Source organism: Herpailurus yagouaroundi, unplaced genomic scaffold, assembly GCF_014898765.1.
Source record: "Herpailurus yagouaroundi ecotype Mexico unplaced genomic scaffold, PumYag 163, whole genome shotgun sequence".
Taxonomy (NCBI): Eukaryota; Metazoa; Chordata; class Mammalia; order Carnivora; family Felidae; genus Herpailurus; species Herpailurus yagouaroundi.
The window spans coordinates 13,396,483-13,419,752 of NW_024412404.1; the positions used below are offsets into that span (position 1 = coordinate 13,396,483).

The following is a 23,270-nucleotide window of genomic DNA, read 5'->3' on the forward strand; positions in this document are numbered from 1 at the left end:
GCTGTCGGCTGGGGCAAGGGGTGAGGAGGACATTTGGGACCATCACCAAAGACTCCTAGGTGGTATGAGCTGGGCCGTGTCCGAAGCAACAGGTGTTTGTGGCCCATCACCTCAGCCCCCTTGTTCAACGCAGACCCACCAAGGCCAATCACATAATAAACATATATTTATAGATGTACAATTTTAGAATTCTAATTCAAGAAATACAGCTTCTCAAGGGATCCTTTAGGATCTATGTTCTTATTGCACATGGGTCAGCCCACCTAGGGACATCTACCAAGATCAGACGGTAGGGGTGGTGGGGGCAGAGCACCAGGGCCACCGCGGCGAAGGGGGGGGGGGTACTCTTGCCCACGTCCACTTCTTATCATCTCTCTGGGCCGGGGTGGCTGCTGCATCACAGGGCAGGATCTTGTTCAAAAACCAGATCTGACATTTCTTTACCAAGCTTCCTTTCCCAGCAAGAATCTTTGTTCATTGGGGGCAGGGGGGGGGGGGCTTAAAAAAAAAAAAGCCAAGAGAAAGTCTGAGAGGATGGTTATCACCTCCTGGCTGGCAGCTTGGGGAAGTAAGGCTTTGGAAGGTGGCAGGCTCAATGACACACCCACTGCCAGAGGAAAATTCGGGAAAAAGAGTAATTCCAAAAGGCCCAGTATAAACCGTGGGAATAAATAAAACCTCCCTCCCTTCCCCTGGCAGCAACTGCTGTCTTGAGAAAAATCCTCCCATCAAGGTGAGTATAAGAAAACCCTTCTGGTTCAGGCGCAGCCTTTGTCCAAAGTGCAACAGAAGGCCGGGTGGCATCATGTCCATGGAGGGTGGAGACAGAGGTGCCCACAGGCCCGGACTTTCTTCAGGATTCGGCTGCTGCCCCAGGGTCTCGGGCACCACCTGGCTGACTCTCGGAGGAAGAACCTTCTGGAGTCCTTGGTGCATAACTTGGGAAAAGCCAGTGGCAACAACGGAGCCGTGGCCTGTGGCATCTATAAGGCAAAACCCACTTTGGGACTAAGAGGGGGGCAGGTGGCTAGGCAAAACCCGGTCCCCCTAACCCTGTTTTCTGTGGCGGAGGGACAGAGAGCTCCTGGGCTCCAGGACTAAGAGCCCACCTGAGCTGGCCAAAGCTTGAGGAGGGCGGCCTCCCACCGGCAGGCTGCCAGGGGCCTCACCATGACTCAGTACTGACATGGTACCTGGCCCCAGGGGCACTTTCTCCCCTGGAAGCCTGCTCCCCTCCAGCTTCACCATAAAGCTGGCAACCTCCAAGTTCCCTACAGACTTACACTATCATGATTACTGCTGCCACCAAAAGCAGGCTCGGTTTGAGGGGAACATTAAAAGCTACGACCCGACTTTCCTTCCACTGTCAGCCGTGGCATAATGTCCAGCCGCTGAAGGAACAGGCTGCCTTCCCCAAACACGCCTCATTTTCTAAAACAGGGAAGAGATCAGCTAAACAACTTAATCAAATTCCTGCATAGTTTAAAAAGTAGACTATATATATATATATCTTTATATATGCTATTTACATATAAATAGATATATATAGATATAGATATATATATACACACACACACACATATGCACGCTCTGTAAATTACATTCTATGGAGAGTTCTTGTTCCTCCTCCTCCTATCCTTGGCCAACGCCTCTGACTGGCTTCCACGGAGAGGTGACTGGTGGTGGCTCCTGGGAGGGGGAGGAAGGCAGTTGGGCGCCCCCTCCCCCAGCCCTTTCCACAGACATTTGCTGCAAGTTTTACATTCTACTTTCGTTGCCATGGTTTCCGTATCCTAGGAGCAGCCGAAGTGGAGCCTCGGCCAGCCCTGGGAGGGAGGGAAGCAGCCCCGTGGCAGGTTTTCCTGTCCTAAGGCCTTTCAGCATTTACTGGGTGAGAGAGAGGGCAGTTGTGTGCGGTGTTCGGCCTCCAATTCCACTTTAATTTTTTTTCTTTTTATGTCTTTCCTTAAATATACAGTCCATCACCTTGGCTCAGTGCATGTCACCAAAAATTCTCCAGGGATTTCATGGTCTGGGGAGGAGAGTGGTAACAGTTAGCCTGGCAGTCCCGTGGCCTGGAGCCTCTAGCTCAGCCCGCACAAACAAGCCGACCTCCTGGCTGCTGTCCTGCCCACCTCAGCCCCAACCTGTCTCCCTCCTGCACTCTGTCACTCTCGCGGAGGCGTGGCAGATGGCCTCCAAGCACAGCTGGACCCCTGCCGAAGGGGACACAGGCAGAGGATGGATGGGCAGGTAACCAACCCAGAAGAGAAACTTTACTGGCTCTGCCTACCCTCTTCTGGGCTGGGTCCAGCGTGTCCCCTCTGGCAAATGCTGGAAGCGGAGCTCACTGCCCACATGCAGGGGTAAAGGGGGAGTGGAGTCTGCTACCAGCAACTTGCATTTCCCACCCCACCCCCCCGCTTTCTGTGCTAAAGGCTCTGCGTTCGACCGTAAACTCATGACCTTCTGTTCTCTTCCTCAGACCACAGGTGAGGTGCCCGGGCAGGCCGGATGCCTGCGGCTTCCAGGCTGCCGGGTGCAGTGGTACGTGAGAGAGTGCCTCTGATTCCACCAGAGGGCCAGTGGTCAGGGCAACGGGCCTCTCCTGCTCCCAGCCTGTAGGCTCCCTCCCTGGCCTACTGTGGGGCTGCCCATCCATCTTGTTCCATTTCCTCCTGCCTGGAAGGGCAGAGGAAGAGGATGGGATCTTGGCCCACTGGCTCTCACGTGTTTCTTCTTGCCGTCAGGTGGAGACTGTGTGTGGAGGGGGCTATCTTGGGACCAGTAATACTTGGTGGCCTAAATACCAGAGCATAGACAATAGTCTACTGGCCCTAGGGAAAGGGCCATGGTGACTTGGTGGCTCGCTCAGACCAGGGAGGCAGGGGTGGCCCTTAGCCGTGGCCTTGAGGTCCCCCTTCCGCCTGATTCTCTGGCACCCCACGCTCCCAGAGCCAGGGAATTGGGAGGGGGCAGTAGACAGTAGCACTGGAGCCTGAACCAGACCTTGGTTTCTGAGCACACCCTAGAGCTGCCCCAGCTCCGCAGGCTGGAGGTCAGGCTGGGGAAAAGGGAGTCTGTGCCATAATCAACAGGCGATTTTCCTCTCTCCCTCCCACCCTCCTCTGCCTTATGACCAGGGCCAAAGCTGCCAGGAGTTGCAGGGCAGAGGAGGCCCTGGCTCATACTTGGACCTCGGTGGCGTGGCTGGCCCAGGACTATCCATGCAGGGAGGCCTGCACCTCTGACAGTCGGTTACAGCTGGGGGTGCCCATCTTCTGTGCTTTGTGGTACATATCTGTGTCACCGAAGTAGCGGGCCCGGTACAGCAAGCCTTCCTCTGCAAAGCAATGGGGCAGAGTTTAGGGCACACCTGGTATCCCCCAAGGGTCACTGGGGCACTTGCCTAGCCTGTGGGGGTGAGGAAGACTCTTACAGGCCCCAGAGCTGGCGCAGAGCTTGTCTCCCTTTAGGAAAGGCCCCGGAGAGCAGACTATGGTCCCAGCTTGGGAGAGAACAGAGGCCCCTTTCTACAGACTTAGGTGAGATCAGCCGAGGAAAGAACCTGTCGTTCTGGTTAGACCTCCCTAGGGTCCCACAGATACAGCTGGATGGCCAGTCACTGGGTGGCCAGGACACGTGCTCCAATCCATCTCAACACACTTACCTCTGGCAGCCACACTCAGGCTGACGGAAGTGACTTACGGGAACCTGGAGGAAATCTCCAGGTGGCCCCTGGCTCCCGGCCCCAAGGAAACAGGGTGGGGTCCCATTTTTGGCTGGGAGGTGGCTGGTGCGAGGCAGTGCCAGGCGCTGGGTCCACAAATCTCTGGTGAGCAGGGCTTTCTCCTTCCCCGCGCTCAAGCTCTGTCCCCGCAACACACACGCACTCACTCTGCTGCTTCTCCTTCCAGCAGTTGTTTTGGAGGTTGGCGATATAGTCGTCTTCCACATTCCGTTCAACTGTTTTGAGGCTGGAGCCTGTGTACTCCTTGGAGAAGGTGTCTGCCACGTAGTAGACGACGTTCAGGTGGTCAGTGACTCGCCTGTGGACGTGGCCCACCGACCTGGCCGGAAATACATCAGGCACAAAGTGGGCCCAGGTCCCCAGGCCCACGGCAGCTCTAAGGATGACGGGGTCCCCCAACAGGAGGTACCGCACAGGCCACAGGGCTGGCTTCCCTCCAAAACTGGAGAGGAACTTGCACAGCACCCAAAATGAGGGTCTGAAGGAAAGGCAGAGTGTCCCTCCTGTCTAAGTGGTCCAGACTACGGCCAGCCCTTCCTCAGGCTCTCTGCTTACCACACTGCTGACCTGGGGCCTGTGGGAGGAGCCCCTTTTGAGAGGCCCCGGTCAGTGCAGCAGGGGAGCCTGGGCTCTGCCTCTGATTAGGGGTGTGAGTCGGGGTCCCAGTGCCTCCATTTCCACATTCCTCCCCTAAGCTCATTGTTGCCCAGGGCCTGCCTGCCTACCCAGGAACTCCCAATCTGGGGTTAAGAGGCTTAGGAACAACAAGACACAAGGACTCCAAGGACCTCTGTCCTTCCAGCTTTTGGTCCTATCTTCCAGCTCCACCCGCAGGCTCTGTAGGCAGAGTCTTGACACGCAGCAGACAGGAGACAGTTCGGGTGTGGGGGGGCGAACAGCCCCTACCTGCCCTCTGCTGCCTCTCCAGCTGCAGAGCGAAGGGCTGGCGACAGGCCACGGAGAGCCTCTGTTGCCTGGTGTGGGTCCAGCCACCCGACTGTGCCCCCTGGTGGCCGAGAGGAAGGCTGCCAGGCTCCGAAACAGGGCCAGGCCACTTTGGGGGAACAGAGGGTTCCCACCAATAGAAGCTGAGCACCCACTATGTAACTATGTATCAGATGTGGTGCCAGATGCTGGAAATAAATGAGGGGAGCTGATGCCTTAAAAGGCCAAATAACTTGCCCAAGTTCACTACTGGCAGCTGAGACCATAAATTCATGGAACAAATACTGTTGAACGTTTCTATCGAGCCTGGCATAAAACAAACAAACAAAAAAACAAACAAACAAACAAACCTTTTGCTTATTTATTTTAAAGTAATCTCTATACCTCACATGGGGTTCAAACTCAAGACTCTTGAGATCAAGAGTCTCATGCGCCACCGACTGAGCCAGCCAGGTGCCCCAAACCTGGCATTTTAAGTGTCTGTGACTCATTTCATTTCCACAAGCACATAGATGTTATTCGCATTGCACAGATGAGGACACCAAAGCTCAGAGAAGTCATGTAACTTGTCTAGGGTCACACAGCTGCTTAGTTAATAAAGTAGCTGGGATTCAAATCCACCTTTGTTCTGATTCTAGAACCCCTGTTGTTTCCACGGCCCCAAGGCCCACCACCCACAACTTAAGAGCACAGGTTCTTATCTCAAGGTCAGCAGATAAGATGGGGGGAAGTGTCATGAAGCCTGTGAAATCATATGCAAAGTTGTGTATATATGTAGTGTTTGAGGGAAGAGATCTGCAGTTCTCATTGCATTTTCTTAGGGGACTGGGATACTAAAAAGATCAAGAACCTAATCTCAACAGGGCAAGTGTATTTCCTTGATTCTAAGCCACATTTCCGCATTGTGATCAACGACCCCGCAGGATAGGAAGGAAGGCGCCCGATGCGGGTTGAGGATCCGAAGCCCCTGTCTGCCTACCACCCCATCCCTAGCGGTGGGTACTCACGGCCTTGGGCTCAGGCTGTATGGGGGACTGGAGACCATGAGCTGGCTGAGCGCCGACACGAGGATCAGGATGAGGATGGGCATCAGCTGAACAAACACCCCCAGCCCGCCCTGGAGGAAAGAACCGATGGTCACTCAGCTGGACCTGGTGGGAGTGTGGCATAGGCCGCAATCACCGCCAGCTTCCCTGGCACAAAGGAGCCTGGGCGGCAGGAGGGAGACGCTGCTAACTGCGCGCGACACTCCTCTCTGCTTCCCTCCCACAGGCCCCCCAAACACAGAAGCTCCTCCACCTGCCGGTTTCCCCAGAGGAATACAAAGTAGCAACTGGTGTTAAATACAGGAAAAGGGTGCCTGGATGTATTTACTTATCTGAGAACACCAAAAAAATGAGCTAAAGAGGCTTCCTCCATGAGAACGGTAGGCAGGGCTGGAGGGAAATTTTCACTATATACATATATATTTTTTTGGATTTTGCACCATATAACTATATTACCGATTTAAAAACTGCCAGTTAAAAAATTGTAAATGTGAACAAATTTGTTCATATTTGTAAATATGAACAAATTTAAAAAACTCTTCCGTATGTTAAATACAAACACACACACTAAGTTTAAAAAATAAATAGATAAAAACCTAAGAGCGATAGGGAACCCCTCTGTCTGCCATAATTTTAAAGGCTGTGGAATTGTCTGCAGTATTTTAATTTTAGTCCGCTAGCTGTTCTTTAACCCGTGGCATTCAAAATGTTTTTGAAGCATTGTCTTGCTATAGCTTTTGTATACATTTTTTAAGAGTGCCGAAAAGAAGAAGATTCAACAACCTTTGTCATCCTTTACAATTCTCTCATGAAGTTTCACTGCCCATTGCTTGGAAAATGTCACTTTGGCCTTATGAACAAATGGACTGCACAAAGGCCAATCACACTCAAACCTGTCTGTAGGTGGAGAAGTTTCTGCATTACATTTCCTGACAGAAGCCATCAAATCCCCACTCCTTCTGGGCAGCACTGTGGAGTGTGGCTCCCTCTAGTGTCGCTCAGTAGAATGGCAAGGGGGAACCAAGATGGCTCCTTAGCTGAGAACCGTGGGGGCACTGCCCCTCAGAGGACAGACAGCCGGGGATGTCACTCCCCCTTCAGGCCTCACACCCTGGGTGGGGCTTGGCACCCTCCCCCTGCTCTCCCGGTGCCTTCCTCACTCACGTCACCCTGGTTCTCCCTGCGGTCCTGCCTTTGCTGGTAGGTATAGCGCATGCGGCCGTTGCTGTAGACATGGACGTTACCTGGAGGTCAGAGGGACTGAGTCAGGGGGTGGGGCTGCAGGAAAAGGGAGAGGCTGTCTTCCAGTCTCCCACCATCACCCCCGGGGAGACCTGGCTGCAGGGGGTGGGGTGGGGTGGGGTACTTACTAGACGGAAAGCCACCGCCAAAGAACATGTTGAAGAGGTCTTCGGGGGAGATATCGGCCTCAAAGCCACGGTGGAAGTCCCCGTGCCCGTGGCCATGCCGCGCTGCCTGGTTCTTGTCATCACCGAACTGGTCATACTGTTTCCTTTTCTCTGGGTTACTAAGTACCGCATATGCTGTGCCAATAGCTAGAAAGGAGCCAGAAGTCAGGCTTGGAGACGGTGGGCATGGAGGTGGAGGTGCCCCTGGCAGCCAAGAGCTCCTTTCTTTCAGGTACTCAAGTGGTGCCTTAGGAAGGAGTCCTTGGGGCCAGAGGGGAGTTTGGCTGTTGGGCCCGTGTCGGGAGGGGGGCAGGCAGGAATATCTCTAAGTGGATCTGGGTGGTCTGGGCCTGGCGGAAGATGAACCCTCAGGCTCCTCGTGCTCCACCTCATGACAGTGGTTGAGCTTTTTCTCTGCCTCAGGGCCTTTATGGGCATTATCTTATTTACTCCTACAGCAACTGTCAGGAAGGGCCAGATCCCCAGGTTCTAGTCAAAACTTCACCGTTGGTAGTGTGGCCTGGTGAGCCCTCTCCTCCCTGGGGTCCAGGTCCCAGCTGCTGTTCCTCGGTGTGGTCCCAAGGCCTCCCCAGGAAAAGCTCCCCAGGTGGGAAACCTGTGCCTCAAAGGACCCTGCTCCGGGCCCTCCCGAGTCTCTTGCTCCTTCTCAAGCGGCTCACTCTCTCAAGGGAGTGGGTCAAAGCGGCTGCATCTGCTTCAAAACCTGCCACCCTTGCAGGAAGGAGAATCCCCCACCTCCTGCCATGGTGACAAGGTCCCAGGGTCAGATCTGGAGTCTTGGTGCCTGCGGGGCTGCAGGCAGGAGTCCAGGGCTGGAGCAACGTTCACCACAGCTGCCCTGCCTCCCTGCTTCTCTTCACCGTCTCCCTCGGGGGCAGGCTGACAGGCAGCAGTGGGGTGACGCCTGCACAGTACCCCACACCCACACCCACACGCAGCAGGACCAACACCAAGCACCTGGAATGCAGCACCTGGGGTGGAGCCTAGGAAACAGCACACCAGGTCTTAGGGTGTGCTCTGCCACGGGCTCCCTACTTGGCTGCGGTCACTGCCTTGTAGGCACACACTGTGAGTGTGTGTTATGTGTGAGTGTGTGTGCGCTGTAGGGCTGGCTGTGGCTGCTGGTGATGGGGAGGCCACCAGGCCCCAAGCCCACTGACCTGAGGCTTCCTTGCCCCTCAGCACAGGGAAACCGGTAGCAATATCCCAAGATGGGGACGTGCATACAGGTGAGTCAGGAGGCCTGCTTCTGACCCTCAACTGCTCTGGGACCTTGGAAAAGCCACTGGTCAGTCCTCTCTTGCCTCAGCTCCCCTCCTGTAAGCCCTGGGGAACGAAGAGGAAGGGGAAGCTATCTGAGCTCTGAGGCTCTATGCTAGAGGCAGCTACTAGGACTTTCTTCCCAGGAAGCAGGTCCTGAGGCCAGGGCACGTGGGTCCAAGGCCACTGACTCCTTCCCAAGGACAGGAGATGAAAAACACCAAGCACCGGGAAACCAAGGCTAGCTTACCTTTGAAAGCTTCAGTGGCGCCGGGTGCGTGGTTCTTGTCTGGGTGGAACTTGAGGGCCAGCTTGCGGTAGGCCTTCTTCAGGTCCTCATCGGAGGCCCCTCTGCTCACCCCCAGGATCTCATAGTAATCCTTACACTGCTTGACCCTGGGGGAGTGGGTAGAGAGGGCCCAGGGCCGTGAGGTGAGGTGGGGGAGAGCAGTATGGGCGCACAGTAGGGCTCGGCCGTCAGTTCCTCTAGGTCCTTCGGGGGCAAGGGGGCCTCAGTAAGCTCCACCTGGAACGGGGAGCTAGGTAGGGCCCAGTGGAAACACCTGGAATACACTTAGGATTTAAGAGGGGGGCAGCTGTAGTCTTTCAGGCCAGGAACCATTTCCCTTCGCTAACAGCACATTCACCAGAGGCCACCTCAGGACTGTCAGTGTGTGTGTGGGGCCTGCCCAAGCCCTGGAGGGATAACCGTCTCCTGTCTTCATTCTGAGCCACACAGGCCCTGGTCTGAAAGGGTCTTTGTTAGGGGTGGGGGAGAAGCTGGAAGGGGAGCCCACGCCCCATCTCTGTCTGATCAACAGAGCTATGTAAAGAGGCCAGGCTCGCCTGGCCAGCGGCAGAGTCAGCATTTCCAGCCTCTGCTGTGGGCTGACTTGGCGGGAGGGGACAGCAGAGCCCGGATTCCCACGCTGTATCCCAGGGCCGGTGGGCCCGCCCAGCTGGACCTCCTCCATCCTCAGGACCCTCCCAGGGCCCATCCAGACCACGGGCAGATGTGAGGCGGGGGCCACGCTGCAGGAAGCCTTCTCTAGATCTGAAAACTTGCCAATGGCGCTGGGCTCCGGCCCCTCTACCTTTTCACCGCTGCTACTTGCTCCGCAGTGTAGCCTTTGGTGCCCTCTCCTCCTCCAGCTTCTCCGTTGGCCGCGGGGGCTTCGGCCCCACCTGCTTTCCTGTGGGTGGTGTCTGTGGGTTGGGGATGGTCACTGGTAGACTGTGGTTTCTGGTTGAGGGACTCGATCAGGGCTGTGCAAGGCAAACAAACCATTCAGGACTCTTGTTGCAGCAAAGCCACATGCTGTGGCTGAGGGCCTGCCTGGTCCTGGGAGAGGCCAGGGCCGCCCACATCCCACCTGCTGCTTCTCCCAGCAAAGCCAGTAGCTCGCTCCCCAGCTTGGGCCTGGGCGGGGTGCAGGGGGTGGGGGAGGGCTAGTGGGACAGTCGCCTGCTCTCGTGAGTTGTCAGGGTATGGGTTGTTTTAGATCTTTTTTTGTTTTGTTTTGTTTTTAAGATTTTATTTTAATTAATCTCTATACCCAACGTGGGGTTCAAACTTACAACCCCACAAGAGTCGCATGCTCTACCGACTGCTCCAGCCAGGCACCCCTGGGTATGGGTTATTTTAAAACTCCCCATAAAAACAAACCATTAGCCCTTCAGGTTTAAAAAAAATCCCAAAGTGGTATGTTTCACAGACCCTGCTGAGTGCAGAGAGAGGCAAGTGCTCCGCCTATGTCAGTGGGGACCACACTTGGCAGGACCATCTGTTTCTGCTGGGACTGGGGGGAAAGGCCTTCTGGAGACCTTCACTTAGCTGTGAAGGGGGATGGGGGCAATGAATGTGCTCCAGGGCCAGGGACGGCACGAGACTCCGGATGAAGACCTCTCCTCTGCTCCTTGCTATTCCTTACACTTTTCAAGTGGCTGGCCATGTCAAACGTCATACTGCAATGTTCAGAGTCTATGCAGGGCATTAGCTATCATCCTCAGATAGGGTCCCAGTGACTCCAACCCAAGTCTGTGGTTCCTGCTGACTCAGTGACAAAGAGCCCAAATCTCTGGCAAAAGTTCCCTGCACCCATTGATTCCAGGCACGAAATCAGTTCTGGAAACCCCAGTCATGCCTGGGGTACAGTGCCCTGGGAAGCCAGGCACCTGGACCTCTGCAGGGACCCAGGACACTGTGCTGAGGAAGGACAGCAGTGCCCTCGGCTGGTCCCCAGCTTCTTTCAAACACGCCAGGAGCCTGCTGGGCTCAAGGCACTGTGCTGGGTGTTAGACACCCTCTAACGCAATGCACCTGGGTCTCACACGAGGGGCCTGGAGCAGGGCTCGCTGGGAGCAGAACACTGGGACTCAAGTGGACCACTGTGCCCTGAGCCACTGCTGTCTTAGGTGCAGCAAACTCACAGGATCTCACTGGGTCGGGAGCTGGCAGTCAAGCTTGCCTCGCAGGAGGGATGTGAAGGACTCCTGTAGCGAACCCCAAGGGTACGCACTGAGAAGAGTAACCATAATGAGTGCTCACTATGTGTTAGGCAGGCCCAGGCTCTGCCTCTACTAGTTCATTTAATCTTGACAATGGCCTCAGAAGTAGGTCTTATTATCACCATCCCCATGATAAAGGAGCTGTCTCAGGTCGTGATCTCACGGTTTGTGGGTTCTAGACCCCCATCAGGCTCTGTGCTGACAGTTCAGAGCCCAGAGCCTGCTTCGGATTCTGTGTTTCCTCTCTCTTTGCCCCTCCCCTACTCACGCGCATGCTCTCTCTCTCTCTCTGTCCAAAATAAATAATCATTAAAAAAGAAAAGTTAAAGAAGGAGCTGTGTGTTTGATCCATTGGCCCGTGGCTGCACAAGCTGGGCAGTCAGCACTTAAAATGCCTGGATGTCCGGCTCCCAGAACGATGTTCTTAACTATGCTATCCTGGACCGCATGAGGCTGGCATGGGGAGCCCTCTCCAGCACAGTCCTTCCAAATAAAGAGAAGTTAAATTCAGAAAGAACTGTGTTCAAATCTCAGCTCAGTCATTCCTAGCAGTATGGCCCTGGCCGATCTATAAAATCTGTTTGAACCTGTTTCCTAAGGGATATGAGGATAATGGGTGTAACAAGGATCAAATACCATTTGTAAGCACCTGGCACAGAAACTGACAGAGTAAAAATTCAAAACTGAGTAGCTGCTGATTTATGACACAGGCTGATGCCTGGCCAGGGAGGCGACCCAAGCTGGGGGGGGCCAGGGAGCTCCAGGGCTTAGGAAGGCTAAGTCTCAGCACTCGGCAGGCTTTGGACCCAACCGTAACCATGAGATTTCAGGCTGTCCCAGATGCCAGGGACATACCAAGTGAATGGCAAAGGAAGAAAAAGCAAAAGACGAAGAGATGCTGATGAAGATGGGGAAGAAGGCGAGCTAGTTTGCTGGATTTGGAGAGCGTTTAAAGAACTTGTTTCAGGGGCTCCTGGGGGGCTCAGTCGGTTAAGCATCCGACTCTTGATTTCGGCTCAGGTCATGATCTCACGGTTTACGAGTTCGAGCCCCACATCAGGCTCTGCATTGACAGTGTGGAGCCTGCTTGGGATTCTCGGTCTCCCTCTCTTTCTACATGCCTTTCTCTCTCAAAAATAAATAAATAAACTTAAAAAAAAAAAAGAATTTGTTTATATCAGTTTCTCTGGAAGCCCCAGTGGTCCAGGCCATGCTGATATACCGTAAGGAGAATATGACCAACCATTCAATTGCTATAGATACACAAAAGCATTAACCAGGAGATGGACTCACTCTAGTATTTCTCAGGGAAGATTCTGGAAACTTTTCAGGGCAGTTACATGGAGTCAGCCACTCTAATTTCTTTACACTGCAGAAGAGAGCCCAAAGGGGAATGGATGTGCTCTGGGTCACACAGAAGGTTTCTGCTTGAGTTGGCAATTCAAGATTATTGGTTGCTGACAAGTAGGTCTCTCTCATGGCCTGGACACCCCATCTGCCAGACCTGTGGGATGTGACTGCCTCATTCTGACTCACTGTTACATCCCTCATAGCACAGGGGCTGACAGGCAAGTGTCACAAAAGAGTACGACACAGCAGCTTAACGCAGCTCCAGAGTCAGACAGACAAAGCTGGGTTCCAATCCTGACTCTGCCCCTCTCCGTCACGCTGGCAGACATCTAAAAAGCCTGGAACTTAGAGGAAGAAACCAGAGCTGCGGTGGGAGAAGTGGCAGCTGAGGCAGAGGTGAGAGCATTTCTATGGCTAAAGCCAGCAGCAGTGGTCACTCCTCCAACCCAGACTGGAGGGGCAAAGCTGTGGCTCTGACACCTGCTACCAGGGTCATCTTGGACAAGCTGATTTAGCTTCTTCATGTAAAACTGTCTCTCCCTCACGAGAGCTGCAAGAGTAAATGAGCAAATGCATATAAGAGACTTAGCACAACACTCAGTAAATATTGTTATCTGTTACTGTTCATTTTATTCCTGGGCCCTCTCTCTGTTCCTGTAGTGCTCAAAGTGGTTCGGGAAAGGGAGGCCAGCAGAGGGCAATGGCCGGGGAGCGGAGCTGGACAGTCCGGTTCCTTTGCTACTTACCATGTCATCGAATCGTCAGTGAAGGCCTGATCCCTGCCCTCGTAGGGTTGCTTTGAGGCATAAATGAGATTCAGTGAAATTCGGTGCATGGAAGGGTTGAGTGCACAGCAGGGCTCATGAAGGCCGACTGACCCGAACAGACAACCCCACCCCGGACCTCGCCAGTACCAGACCGTCTCTCACTCTGACACCGTTAAAGCAACCAATCCTTCCCTGCCCCACATGCTGGCCTTAGTGGCTTGGCCTTCCTGATTTCGCCTGGACCCACAGTCAGTCACTTCCTAGACCCTTAGGCAGCCTAAGCTGCGAGACCATCCAAGCCAACCCTCTCTTTGTGTGCTGGGGAAACTGAGGATGTTCTCACTGGCTCCCCAAAAAACATGGTACTTTCCACCAGCGTTGCTAAGCCTCAGGCAAAGGCGATGCCAAGTGGGCTCCCAGAAAGAGACTGGTCCCACTAGCCCTGCCCTAGGACCTCGAGGCTTAGGGCCCAGCTACTATTCCACAGTACAAGTGTCCAGCCCTTGGGCCCACCTCCTGCAGCACGAGTTTGAAATCCCTTCGTGGCCTTTTCACTGTGAGGCCCCTCCACCCTTTAAGGTTGCTCTGGACCTCCTTTCACCCTACCCTTCCCTCTGTCTGTTCTTTCACTTCTCTAAGACCAACCTTCCACCCATGCTCTGATCCTTCCCCTCTCATTTCTCGACTCGCCCTTTCCCCACAAGGCCTGACAGTGTTGCTCACCACCTCCCTGCCACACCACTCCAGGGCCACCTGGCAGCTGCCCGCTCCTGGGAGTGCCTCCTCCCCTTGTTCTCCATCTCACTCTGTTGCTTCCCTGGTCTCTGCCCACTGGCTGAGGCCAGATGTGGCCCATGGCTGTGCTTACAGCAACATCCGCTACGCGTTCCACACTTTCACACAGTGACCCTAGCCAGGCAGGACTCCAGTGAGCTCCATCAAAATGACAATACCAGACTTTGAGCTGGAACCTGGGGCTCTCTCCTGAGCTCCCAGCTGACAGCTCCTCTGGAACATCCACCGGCATCCTGCCCCCTGCCCAGCTCTTCCCACTCACCATCCTCAACCTTACTTTCTCCCTGGCCACACAGGCTTGGATTCTGTGTCCCCAGTTCTCCTCAGCACACCTCTCTCACACAAGGCTCGGTACCTCCTCTCTGATGACCCTATCCTCATCCGGGATGCCTTACCTCAGGTGCTCAGAGCTCCTGAAATACACAGCGCGATGAATGCCCTTCCAATTGGTTTCTGCCTTGGGTCTCTCTTCCCTTTCATTAACCCTTCTCGTCGTTCTCTTCTCAGAACGGTACCCTTATCTTAGTCCTGCTATCAGAATCTTCAGTGGTCTTTTCACCAACTACAGAATAAAGTGAATACCCTGGTCTGGCAGGAAAGGATTTCCACAACCTGACCCCATCCTCCTTGCCAGCCTTAATCCTCTCTATTCAAATTACCACCTCCACAGCCTCCAAGTCTTGCTACACCCAGTCCTCCCCCAGCCTCCAGCCTCCATGTCTTTTCCCCAGTAGGTTCTTCTCCAAATCTCCTCCCTTCCTCCGAAGTGCAGTTTAAATGCTGCCTCTGTCCTGCTCCCTGACACCTTCCCTCACTGTCATCTACCATTATTTTTAAGTCCCAGTAAGGACTCACTCACTCACCCTACTGCTTGTAATTTCGCATTCAGGGATCCAACCCCAGCACTTCCCTCCACGTCACCGGACTGAACTCATGGAGGGCGAGGACTGGATCTTTCCTGTCCATCCTTAAGTCCTTGGCATCTAACGCTGTGCTTAATTTTTCTTTAACCGCAGTATTATTTTTTCTGTAACTTTGTCTCCTTTACTACACTGTAGGCTCCTTGAGGTGAAGGATGATGTCTTACCCGTCCTGCCATACCACATAGCACCAAGCAGAAGACTTTGCAAATAAAACAAAAAATGTCTGTTGCAGAGTGTCTGGGTGGCTTAGTTGGTTAAGTGTCTGACTCTTTTTTTTTTTTTTTTTTATGTTTATTTTTGAGAGAGAGAGAGAGAGAGAGCAATGGAGGGAGCAGAAAGAGAGGGAGACGGAGGAACCGAAGCAGGCTCTGCACTGACAGCACTGAGCCCGACGCAGGGCTTGAACCCATGAACCGTGAGATCATGACCTGAGCCGAAATAAAAGTTGGACACTTGGGGCGCTGACAGCCTGTGGAGCCCGCTTGGGATTCTTCCCCTCCCCTTGCCCCTCCCCCACTCGCATGTACTTGCTTTCAAAAATAAAATAAACTTAAAAAAAAAAAAAGTCTGTTGCATTGAACAAGCGCCTGGAATGAACTCAAACCTCAAACAGCATGTGTAGGCAGCTATCTAATATTTTTTTAACCAAGATTTCTCCATTCCAGGCCTAAGCTAACCCCAGGTCCTTGTCAGCTGAATACAGGGCTGTGGACGGTGCAAGGTGAAGTTTACAGAGAGGTATGAGGCATAGTCTCTCCAGAATAATGCGAATATGACAACTGTGCAGCAGGTGATGATTCTGCCTGAGCAAATTCCATTTCTTGAGCGCCAGGAAGGATATCTGTCCAAGCCCCTGAACTGGCCCAGGAAGCTGCTGACAGGAAGATCTCCACAGGCCATATTGTTACCATCCTTTCTTGGCTGCCTGGTTCTGAGGCTCCAGAAGCATCCAGCGTCGGACAGGATTCTGAGAGCTCATGCGCCCCCACCACCACGCGCCTCTCTTACACAGTGTGATTTATTTCAGTAGGAAGCTTCTTGAGCCAGGTGACCTCAGGAGTCCTGGCAAATACAGACTAAAACTCTCTCCAAGAGAAGGCAAACAGGCCAAAGATCAACCTGTAGTCAGGAGGGAGGAAAATTCAAGCATTCCAGGTGGCCTCTTCTGCCAGTGTTCCCCTTTCTCAATTCCAAATGCAGGCAAGGAAGGCTACGAGGCTGACTGCTGCTCTTTCATTTCACTCCTCTATTAAACATTTATACAGTCACAGGACTTTCCAATTTCTAGCTGTGTAATCGTGGGCAAGTCCCTTGCCTCTGAGAGATTTCCTTATCTATAGAACAAAGATAATGATCTTTGCTCCGCCTCCCTGATAGGGCAGGCTCAAGTGAGAAAATGCATTGGAAAGAGCTTTCTTTCTTTTTAAGGATTTTATTTTTTTTAATAAAAATTTTTTTTTTTTTATTTATTTTTGGAAGAGACAGAGAGACGGAGCAGCGCAAGCAGAGGAGGGGCAGAGAGAGAGGGTGACAAAGAATCTGAAGCAGGCTCCAGGCTCTGAGCTGTCAGCACAGAGCCCTAAGCAGGCTTGAACCCACGAACTGTAAGATCATGACCTCAGCCAAAATTGGAGGCTTAACCTGCTTAACCGACTGAGCCACCCAGGCGCCTCTGAACATTTTATTTTTTTAAAGTAATCTCCACACCCAACGGGGGCTTGAACTTACAACCCCCAGATCAAGAGTCGCATGCTCTACCGACTGGGTCAGACAGGCGCCCCTCAAAAGAGCTTTCTAAACAGAGAAGCCCTATGGTATTATTGTTAATCATATTGTCTGCACCAACCTTCTGATTTTCCAGATAAGGAAACCCAAGCTCAGAAAGATCACATGGTAGCATTCAGGATAAGAACTCAGGTCTTCTGATTCTGAGCACCTGTTATGTGCCTGACGGTTTACTGCGTGGTAACTGCTGGCACGAAACCGTATCTTTAATGGACTACCTCCTTCTCTCCTCCAGCTTGTATTTTTTTACCGTTTTATTTATTTTTGAGACAGAGAGAGACAGAGCATGAACAGGGGAGGAGCAGAGAGAGAGGGAGACACAGAATCTGAAACAGGCTCCGGGCTCTGAGCTGTCAGCACAGAGCCCGACGCGGGGCTCGAACTCACTGACCGTGAGATCATGACCTGAGCCGAAGTCGGACGCTTAACCAACCGAGCCACCCAGGCGCCCCTCCTCCAGCTTGTATTAAGAAAAACTTCTTTGAAGTCTTAGGTTTAAAAAAAAAAAAAAAAAAAAAAAAGAGGGTTCCTGGGTAGAGTGAGATGCTGAGTAGTTGGGACAACTTCACTAATCCCTCCCCGGTTTGGAAGCCTCAGCCGGGGGACACTTAGCAGTCTTGTGCTGTCCAGCCGTCCATTCGGCGGCCACAGATGGACTCTTGGGGGCCAGGGTGGGCGGGGTGGCAAGACCAGTGTCTCCGACAAGCCCCGAATCTCACAGGCGGGTGAAGAGGCTCCAGGAGTGAGGGGGCCCGCTCTCAGGGCGGACAGTCCGAGGCGGTGGTGTGGACTGGGAGAAAAAGGCAGGCTCTGGTTTCGGGACAGTGTTCCCAGGCCCTCGCCCGGAGACTCCTTTCCAGGCCTTCCGAAAGTCGGAAGTCTTCTTTCCCTCTCTTCGAACCCATTCTCTCCGTCAAAGGAGTTATGTTTATTTTCCTAAACTATAATATTTCCCAGGCCGGCAACCGGCCCTGGGCCACCGAATGGCCCCTTGGGAAAAGTAGTTCGATTTCGCTTCCAGGTCAGTTCCTTTCCCCCCGCCCCTAGCGCCTTTCATCCTCGGGAACTCCAAATCTCAGAGGGTTCCACAAGCCCCCGGAAAGCTGAAGTCGCGGCCGCCCCAGACATCAGGTGTTCAGCGTCCCGGAGAGGGGTGGGAGCGAAAAACTACACCTCCCAGCGGCCACCGCGCGTCTCAGTGCGCAGGCGTAGCCGCGCCTCGCCACCCCTCCCCCTCCTCCAACTGCTCCCCTTGGTCCGTTCCCGTATTCCCCCCATCAGTTCTAATGTCCCCTCTGTCTCTGCGGCAGCTCACACTCACCGCGAACTCGCGGCGTCGGGTACAGCCGCTGCGCCTTCTCCAGGAAGCGGAGTGCCCTGTCGGGCTGGTTGCTCTGGATGGCCTTGAGGGCGATGCTAATACAGCGCTCGGCTTCATCCTTGTTGGATTCCATGGCGGAACCAGAGCGCGGAACCAGGGAGGGGGAGGCCGGGCGAGCGGAGGGCTGCGCCAGCCGCCGGCACGTCGCGGGGCAGGCGGGCGCAGGCTGATGACACAAACCCTCCGCCCCTCCCTTTCCGAGATTTGAGCGAGGTTTGAGCGAGGGCGGAAGTGCTACCGTATGTCTTCTAAGAAGGGGACGGCTAGGAGAGGTCAAGAGGCTGCATGCCCACATTCCTGGATCCCGGAGGGTCATACTTGGGGGTCTTGAAGTCGAATATGCTTCCATTTCTTGGTAGTAATTTTGTGAGTTTGAGACGAAGGTCATTTATTCGTTCAGCAGACATTTGCCAGGCAGGGTGTACAGTGCAGAACAAAACAAAGTCCCTGCCCTCATAGAACTTACATTCTAGTGTGTGTAGGGGAGAAGGAGAGAGACAGAAATATTCAGAGAGTGCCAAATGCAATGAAGAAAATAAAAGGGAATAGAGAGTGGGAGGTGCTATTTTAAATAGGCTGATATGAAATCTCTCAGAAGCTGGCATTTTAACAGAAACCTCAATTCAGGAGAAGGAGCAGGTATTCCAGATATGACTGTCTGGAGGGAAGGAAGGATGGTCCAGGCAGAAGGAAGAGCATGCAAAGGCTCTGAAATGGGAATTTCCTTGGTGAGTTATTACAGAATCAGCAAGGAGCTTGTAGGATTACACTATAGACGCGAGGTTCTATCAGGCTTTCTAGTGAAAGCAGTCCTGTCAAGGTTACCCACATTGCCAACTCCATTGGACATTTCTCAGTCCTTCTATTACTTGGACTTTTAAGCAGAATTTGGTAAGAAGCTACTACTGTAATTCAGGTGAGAATTAATGGTAACTCGGACAAGGGTAATGGTGGAAGCTGTGAAAAGTAGTCAAATTCTAGATGTATTGTGAAGACACAAATAAAAACGATTTTGCTGGTGGATTGGATGTGTGATGTGGGATTGAGGAAGAGGAGTTGAGAATGATTTCAGGGTTTTGGCCAGGGTCAGTGGTGGAACAGAGCTTGTCTTTACTGAAACTGGAGAAACTGGGGGAAGACTGAGAGAAGCATTTTGATAGAGGGGATATTAGATGTGTGATTTGGGGTGTGTTAAGTTCATGATGCCTTTTAACGTTTTTATTTATTGATTGATTTTTGAGAGAGACAGAGACAGAGTGCGAGCGGGGGAGGGTCAGAGAGAGAGGGAGACACAGAATCGGAAGCAGTCTCCAGGCTCTGAGCTGTCAGCACAGTGCCCGATGCGGGGCTCGAACCCACAGACCGCGAGATCATGACCTGAGCCGAAGTCGGACGCTTAACCGACTGAGCCACCCAGGTGCCCCTGTGATAGGAATTATTTAATTGGGCAGGAAATGTTGGTGAGGCAGGAGAGGAGACACAGGAGTAGACAGTGGGGGTGGGATCTGGGGCACAAGCGAGGGGATGGCCTTAGATAGCTGTATGGACAACTCACTGATGTTTCAGGAGGGAAGACAGTGTGGCCAGGTACACTGCAGGCCAGCTGGTAAATTTGGAAGTGGGAACATAAGGAAGTTCTTTTCAAATAGGTTGTATTTTCTCAGTGTAATACGAAGCAAGGCATCCTTGGCCACACACGCTCACTCCTTGGAAATTTCTTCACATCCAGCTTTCCTTTCCCTTCTGCGGTTCCCTTCCCAATGCAAACGCTTGTGACCGCCAGCTGGCCTGTTAGAGAATATCCTGGTGGTGAAGAAATCAGCGCCTCCTTAATAAGAGGGCCCTACACTTAGAGAGAAAAGGTCTCCACAGATTGACATGTCCTTAACATATGTTAATGGATAAATACCAGGACACTTTTCAAATAGCTTTTGTGGGGTTTATTGACCTAGGACTGCAACGTCCATTTTCCCCTCTTCTGCTAAGTATCATGAAGTCTCCTCGTCCATTTCCTGAGTATCACGAGCCCCTCTTCTCTGGCTGACCACCAGTATTTCACTTTGTGAAGAGGGCACTTGTGTAAAAGAAGGCTTGTAATTTCATTGTGTTAAGGAATTGGGCTGTGATTGCCCTGCTGCTGGCTAATGAGCCCTCTTCTCCTTTCCTGCAAAATGTATCAATGACAAAATCTTATTTAAATTTTGAGCGCGTAGCTAGTAATTTGGCTTGGTTGGCAGTAAGCCTCTGGAAAGACAGGCTGAGTTTGTGTGTGTGTGTGTGTGTGTGTGTGTAGTAGGACGTCTTTAGGCCTTATTTTCCTCATTTTTCTCCTTCCCTCCTCTCTGCAGCTGAGCTGGGTCTCTGAATTGTTTCAGTTCAGAAAGGCTTTGGGGCACCTGGGTGGCTCAGGCGGTTAAGCATCTGACTCTTGGTTTCAGCTCAGGTCACGATCTCACGATTTGTGGGATTGAGCCTGGTGTCAGGCTCTGTGCTGACAGCACTGAGCCTGCTTGGGATTCTCTCTCTCCCAATCTCTCTGCCCCTCCCCACACTCAAAATAACTAAACTTAAAAAAAAAAAAAAAAAAAAAAGAAAGGCTTTGTTGTTTCAGAAGGGATTATAAACTGTGCCCAAGTGCTGGTCTAACCAACCTCCATGTTATCACTCCCTACCCTTCTTATAGATCTCAAACTGTGTGTATTGTCTTTTGTCTTGAGGCAATTTGTCTATGGGTCCTTCTCTGGTCCAAAGGCCAGGAAGGGAGTCACACTCCTGCTCGGTTCAAGTTAAACGTTATGGTCCTTGGTCTATTGATTTTGTTTAAAAATGGAACTGGTATGCCAGCTTGAAATTACAGTTTCTCCTTGATACTTCTTGAAATCAAGACATCATGATTTTGATCTAAGGGAAAAAGTGGAAATGTCTATCCTGTCTAGCTGGGATCCTGGTATTTGTGGGAGGATGAGGCTCAGAGAGGGAAGGAAAAAAAAAATCCTTAATTGCCTCCACAGATAACCAGGAGAAGTCACTGGAGAAATGGATCTCCAAATGAATCTTAGCATCTCCTCATTTTGCTTCTATAGCTGAAACCATCCTTGTATTAGTTGACCACCGGCCTCCATATTTCTCTCCTCTGGGGACACCGAGAATTCAGTGTGACCTTAACGTGCTTTCATCTCCTGCCATCCCCTCCCCATCTCTATCTACACACATTTCACCCCAGCCCTATCTGTCTGCCTGTCCTCCTTAATTATCTTTTTCGTCTGTCCAAGCTAACTTGTTCTTGAGGGCTCAGCTTAAGCTCCATCTCTGTGAAGAGGTAGAATTAATTTAACAGGCAGATGTCTATACTGAAAGCCAGGCACTGTGTGGTTCTAGGCATTCAGAATGCACCACGACTAAAGGAGAGCACCCGACCTCCGGGCGCTCACAGTCTAGTAAAGAAGCTCGATATTAAAAAAATAGAGGACACTGTGGCAAGTACAACAGTGGGATTGTGTATAAGCTCCAGAGGAGACTCAGAAGACGGAGTTGCTAATTGTGTGTGTAAGATCGGAGATGACATCTGAGACAAGATCTGAGGCTGAGAAAGGGGCTCCTCCGTGAGCCTGGCTCCTCCTTGGACACTCACCTTCACTGCCCCACACAGCTGGCACACCTGTCTCCAGCTACACCAAGATGGAGATCTTGACCTCAACATTCCCCATGGCCTGAGCACAGGGCCTGGTCCTTAACATGGGCTCCATATATATTTGTTAAATGAGTAGAGTAAATGAATCCTAGAAACAGGTTTTTCTCTCCACATGTTATTCAGAGTTCCCCTATACTAGCCATGGGGATAAATTCCTCCCTAAGGCTTCAGGAAGAATTGCCAAATCAGTGGAGTATCCCATACTCCCCGTCCTTTCCTCTTTTGCTTCCTGATTCCCCAGTGTCCCTTGCTGTCTCCAAATGTGACCTCCCAAGCCCTTCTTTTCAGAGAGCCAGATTCTAAAATCTCTCCCTGAGAAACTACTCTTCTTGATTAAACCATGGTATACAAGGGAATACTATGCAGCTGTGGGAATGACTGGGAGGCTTTAAAACATATGCCTTTTTGTTGGAGGGGGGCACTTGGGTGGCTCAGTCCAGCATCTCTTTTTTTTTTTTTATTAACATTTTTTTTATATTTATTTTTTTGAGAAACAGAGTGAGACAAAGTGTGAGTGGGGGAGGGGCAGAGAGAGGCAGAATCCGAAGCAGGCTCCAGGCTGGGTAAGTGGTCAGCACAGAGCCTGATGCGGGGCTTGAACACACGAACCATGAGATCATGACCTGAGCTGAAGTCGGACGCTTTCTCAGCCTCAGATCTTGTCTCAGATGTCATCGCCGATCTTACACACACAATTTTTGGTTCCAAAACCAAGCCTAACATAAAAAGGCATACATTTTTTTTTAAGTTTATTTGTTCACTGGGGGGAGGGGGGAGGGGCAGAGAGAGAGAGAGGGAGAGAGAATCCCAAACAGGCTCCCTGCTGTCAGCGTGGAGCCTGATGTGGGGCCCAAACCCAGGAACCAAAAGATCATGCATGACCTGAGCTGAAATCAAGAATCAGATGCTGGGGGCGCCTGGGTGGCTCGGTTGGTTGAGCGTCCAACTTGACACCTAGTGAGGCCGGAGGCTGGAGGCTTGAAGGAGGACACAGTGCACTTGAAACCCTTTCTACCAAACTTGTCCCCGCATAGATAACCCACCAAGTATGGGTTCTTTGATTCAAAGTCCTTTCACTTTGATGGTCTCTACTCCCAGTTTCCCTTGGGGAAGAGATGGAGCTGGGGTTAGTATTTCACAGCGGGGAAACCGATTCAGACTTTATGCATTTGTGGTTAGCTGGCCTTGAAGTTGGGAGAACCCAGATTTTTAGGAGATTCCTAAACCGTATCTCCACCCTAGACCCCTTTCCTGGATCCAGACTCTTGTATCTGACAACCCATTAGATATTTCTACCGGGATGTCTCTCAGGCACCTCAGCATGTCAGAAAAGCCACATCTTCCTCCAGCCACACCTGGTTCCCTGCTTCCCAGTCCCACTGAAGAGCACCATACACTCCATTATCTAAACAGAAATCTGGTGTCACCCTTAATTATTCCCCCTCCCTCACCAGCCTCCAACTTACATGCCCCCACCCGAGCCCTCGGGCCTGACCTGACATCTCCCAATTCTGTTAGGGACTCCAACTCTGCAGCCATTCCCCCTAATCTAGGCATCCAGCATCTGCTAACTGGGTTATTATAGCAGTCTCCAACCTGGATCCCACTCCAATTCATCTGTGGCATTGCAGGCAAAGT

General features: G+C 52.2%; 1 protein-coding gene across 4 annotated transcripts; it reads right to left on the reverse strand.

Moving 5' to 3' along the window:
• Nucleotides 1-148: 148 nt before the first annotated feature.
• DNAJB12 (DnaJ heat shock protein family (Hsp40) member B12) lies at nt 149-18,106 on the reverse strand. Of its 4 annotated transcripts, XR_005793474.1 has the most exons (10): nt 17,882-18,106; nt 9,527-9,698; nt 8,683-8,828; nt 7,113-7,298; nt 6,907-6,986; nt 5,704-5,813; nt 3,898-4,070; nt 3,246-3,343; nt 1,602-2,032; nt 149-983 (listed from the first exon to the last, which is right to left on the reverse strand). XR_005793474.1 is itself a non-coding variant. In XM_040485331.1 (9 exons), exons 1-9 carry the CDS (start codon nt 18,012-18,014, stop codon nt 2,003-2,005), a joined length of 1,128 nt encoding a protein of 375 aa, XP_040341265.1. In that variant the 5' UTR covers nt 18,015-18,106; the 3' UTR covers nt 149-2,002. The 4 variants fall into 4 exon arrangements, 3 of the variants coding, with proteins under 3 accessions (XP_040341265.1, XP_040341267.1, XP_040341266.1); XM_040485331.1 differs by having other exon boundaries at nt 149-2,032; XM_040485333.1 differs by having other exon boundaries at nt 149-2,032; nt 3,198-3,343.
• Nucleotides 18,107-23,270: the final 5,164 nt, after the last annotated feature.

What these genes read in the sequence shown, in the direction of transcription:
- DNAJB12 (XM_040485331.1), bottom strand. Translation starts at nt 18,014, where the DNA reads ATGGAATCCAACAAGGATGAAGCCGAGCGCTGTATTAGCATCGCCCTC. An exon ending in TACAGCCTGAGCCCAAGGCC is followed by an intron (nt 4,071 to 5,703) that starts GTGAGTACCCAC and finishes ATTTCCGGCCAG; the next exon opens with GTCGGTGGGCCACGTCCACA. An exon ending in GCTGTAACCGACTGTCAGAG is followed by an intron (nt 2,033 to 3,245) that starts GTGCAGGCCTCC and finishes TCTCCTCCCCAG; the next exon opens with ACCATGAAATCCCTGGAGAA.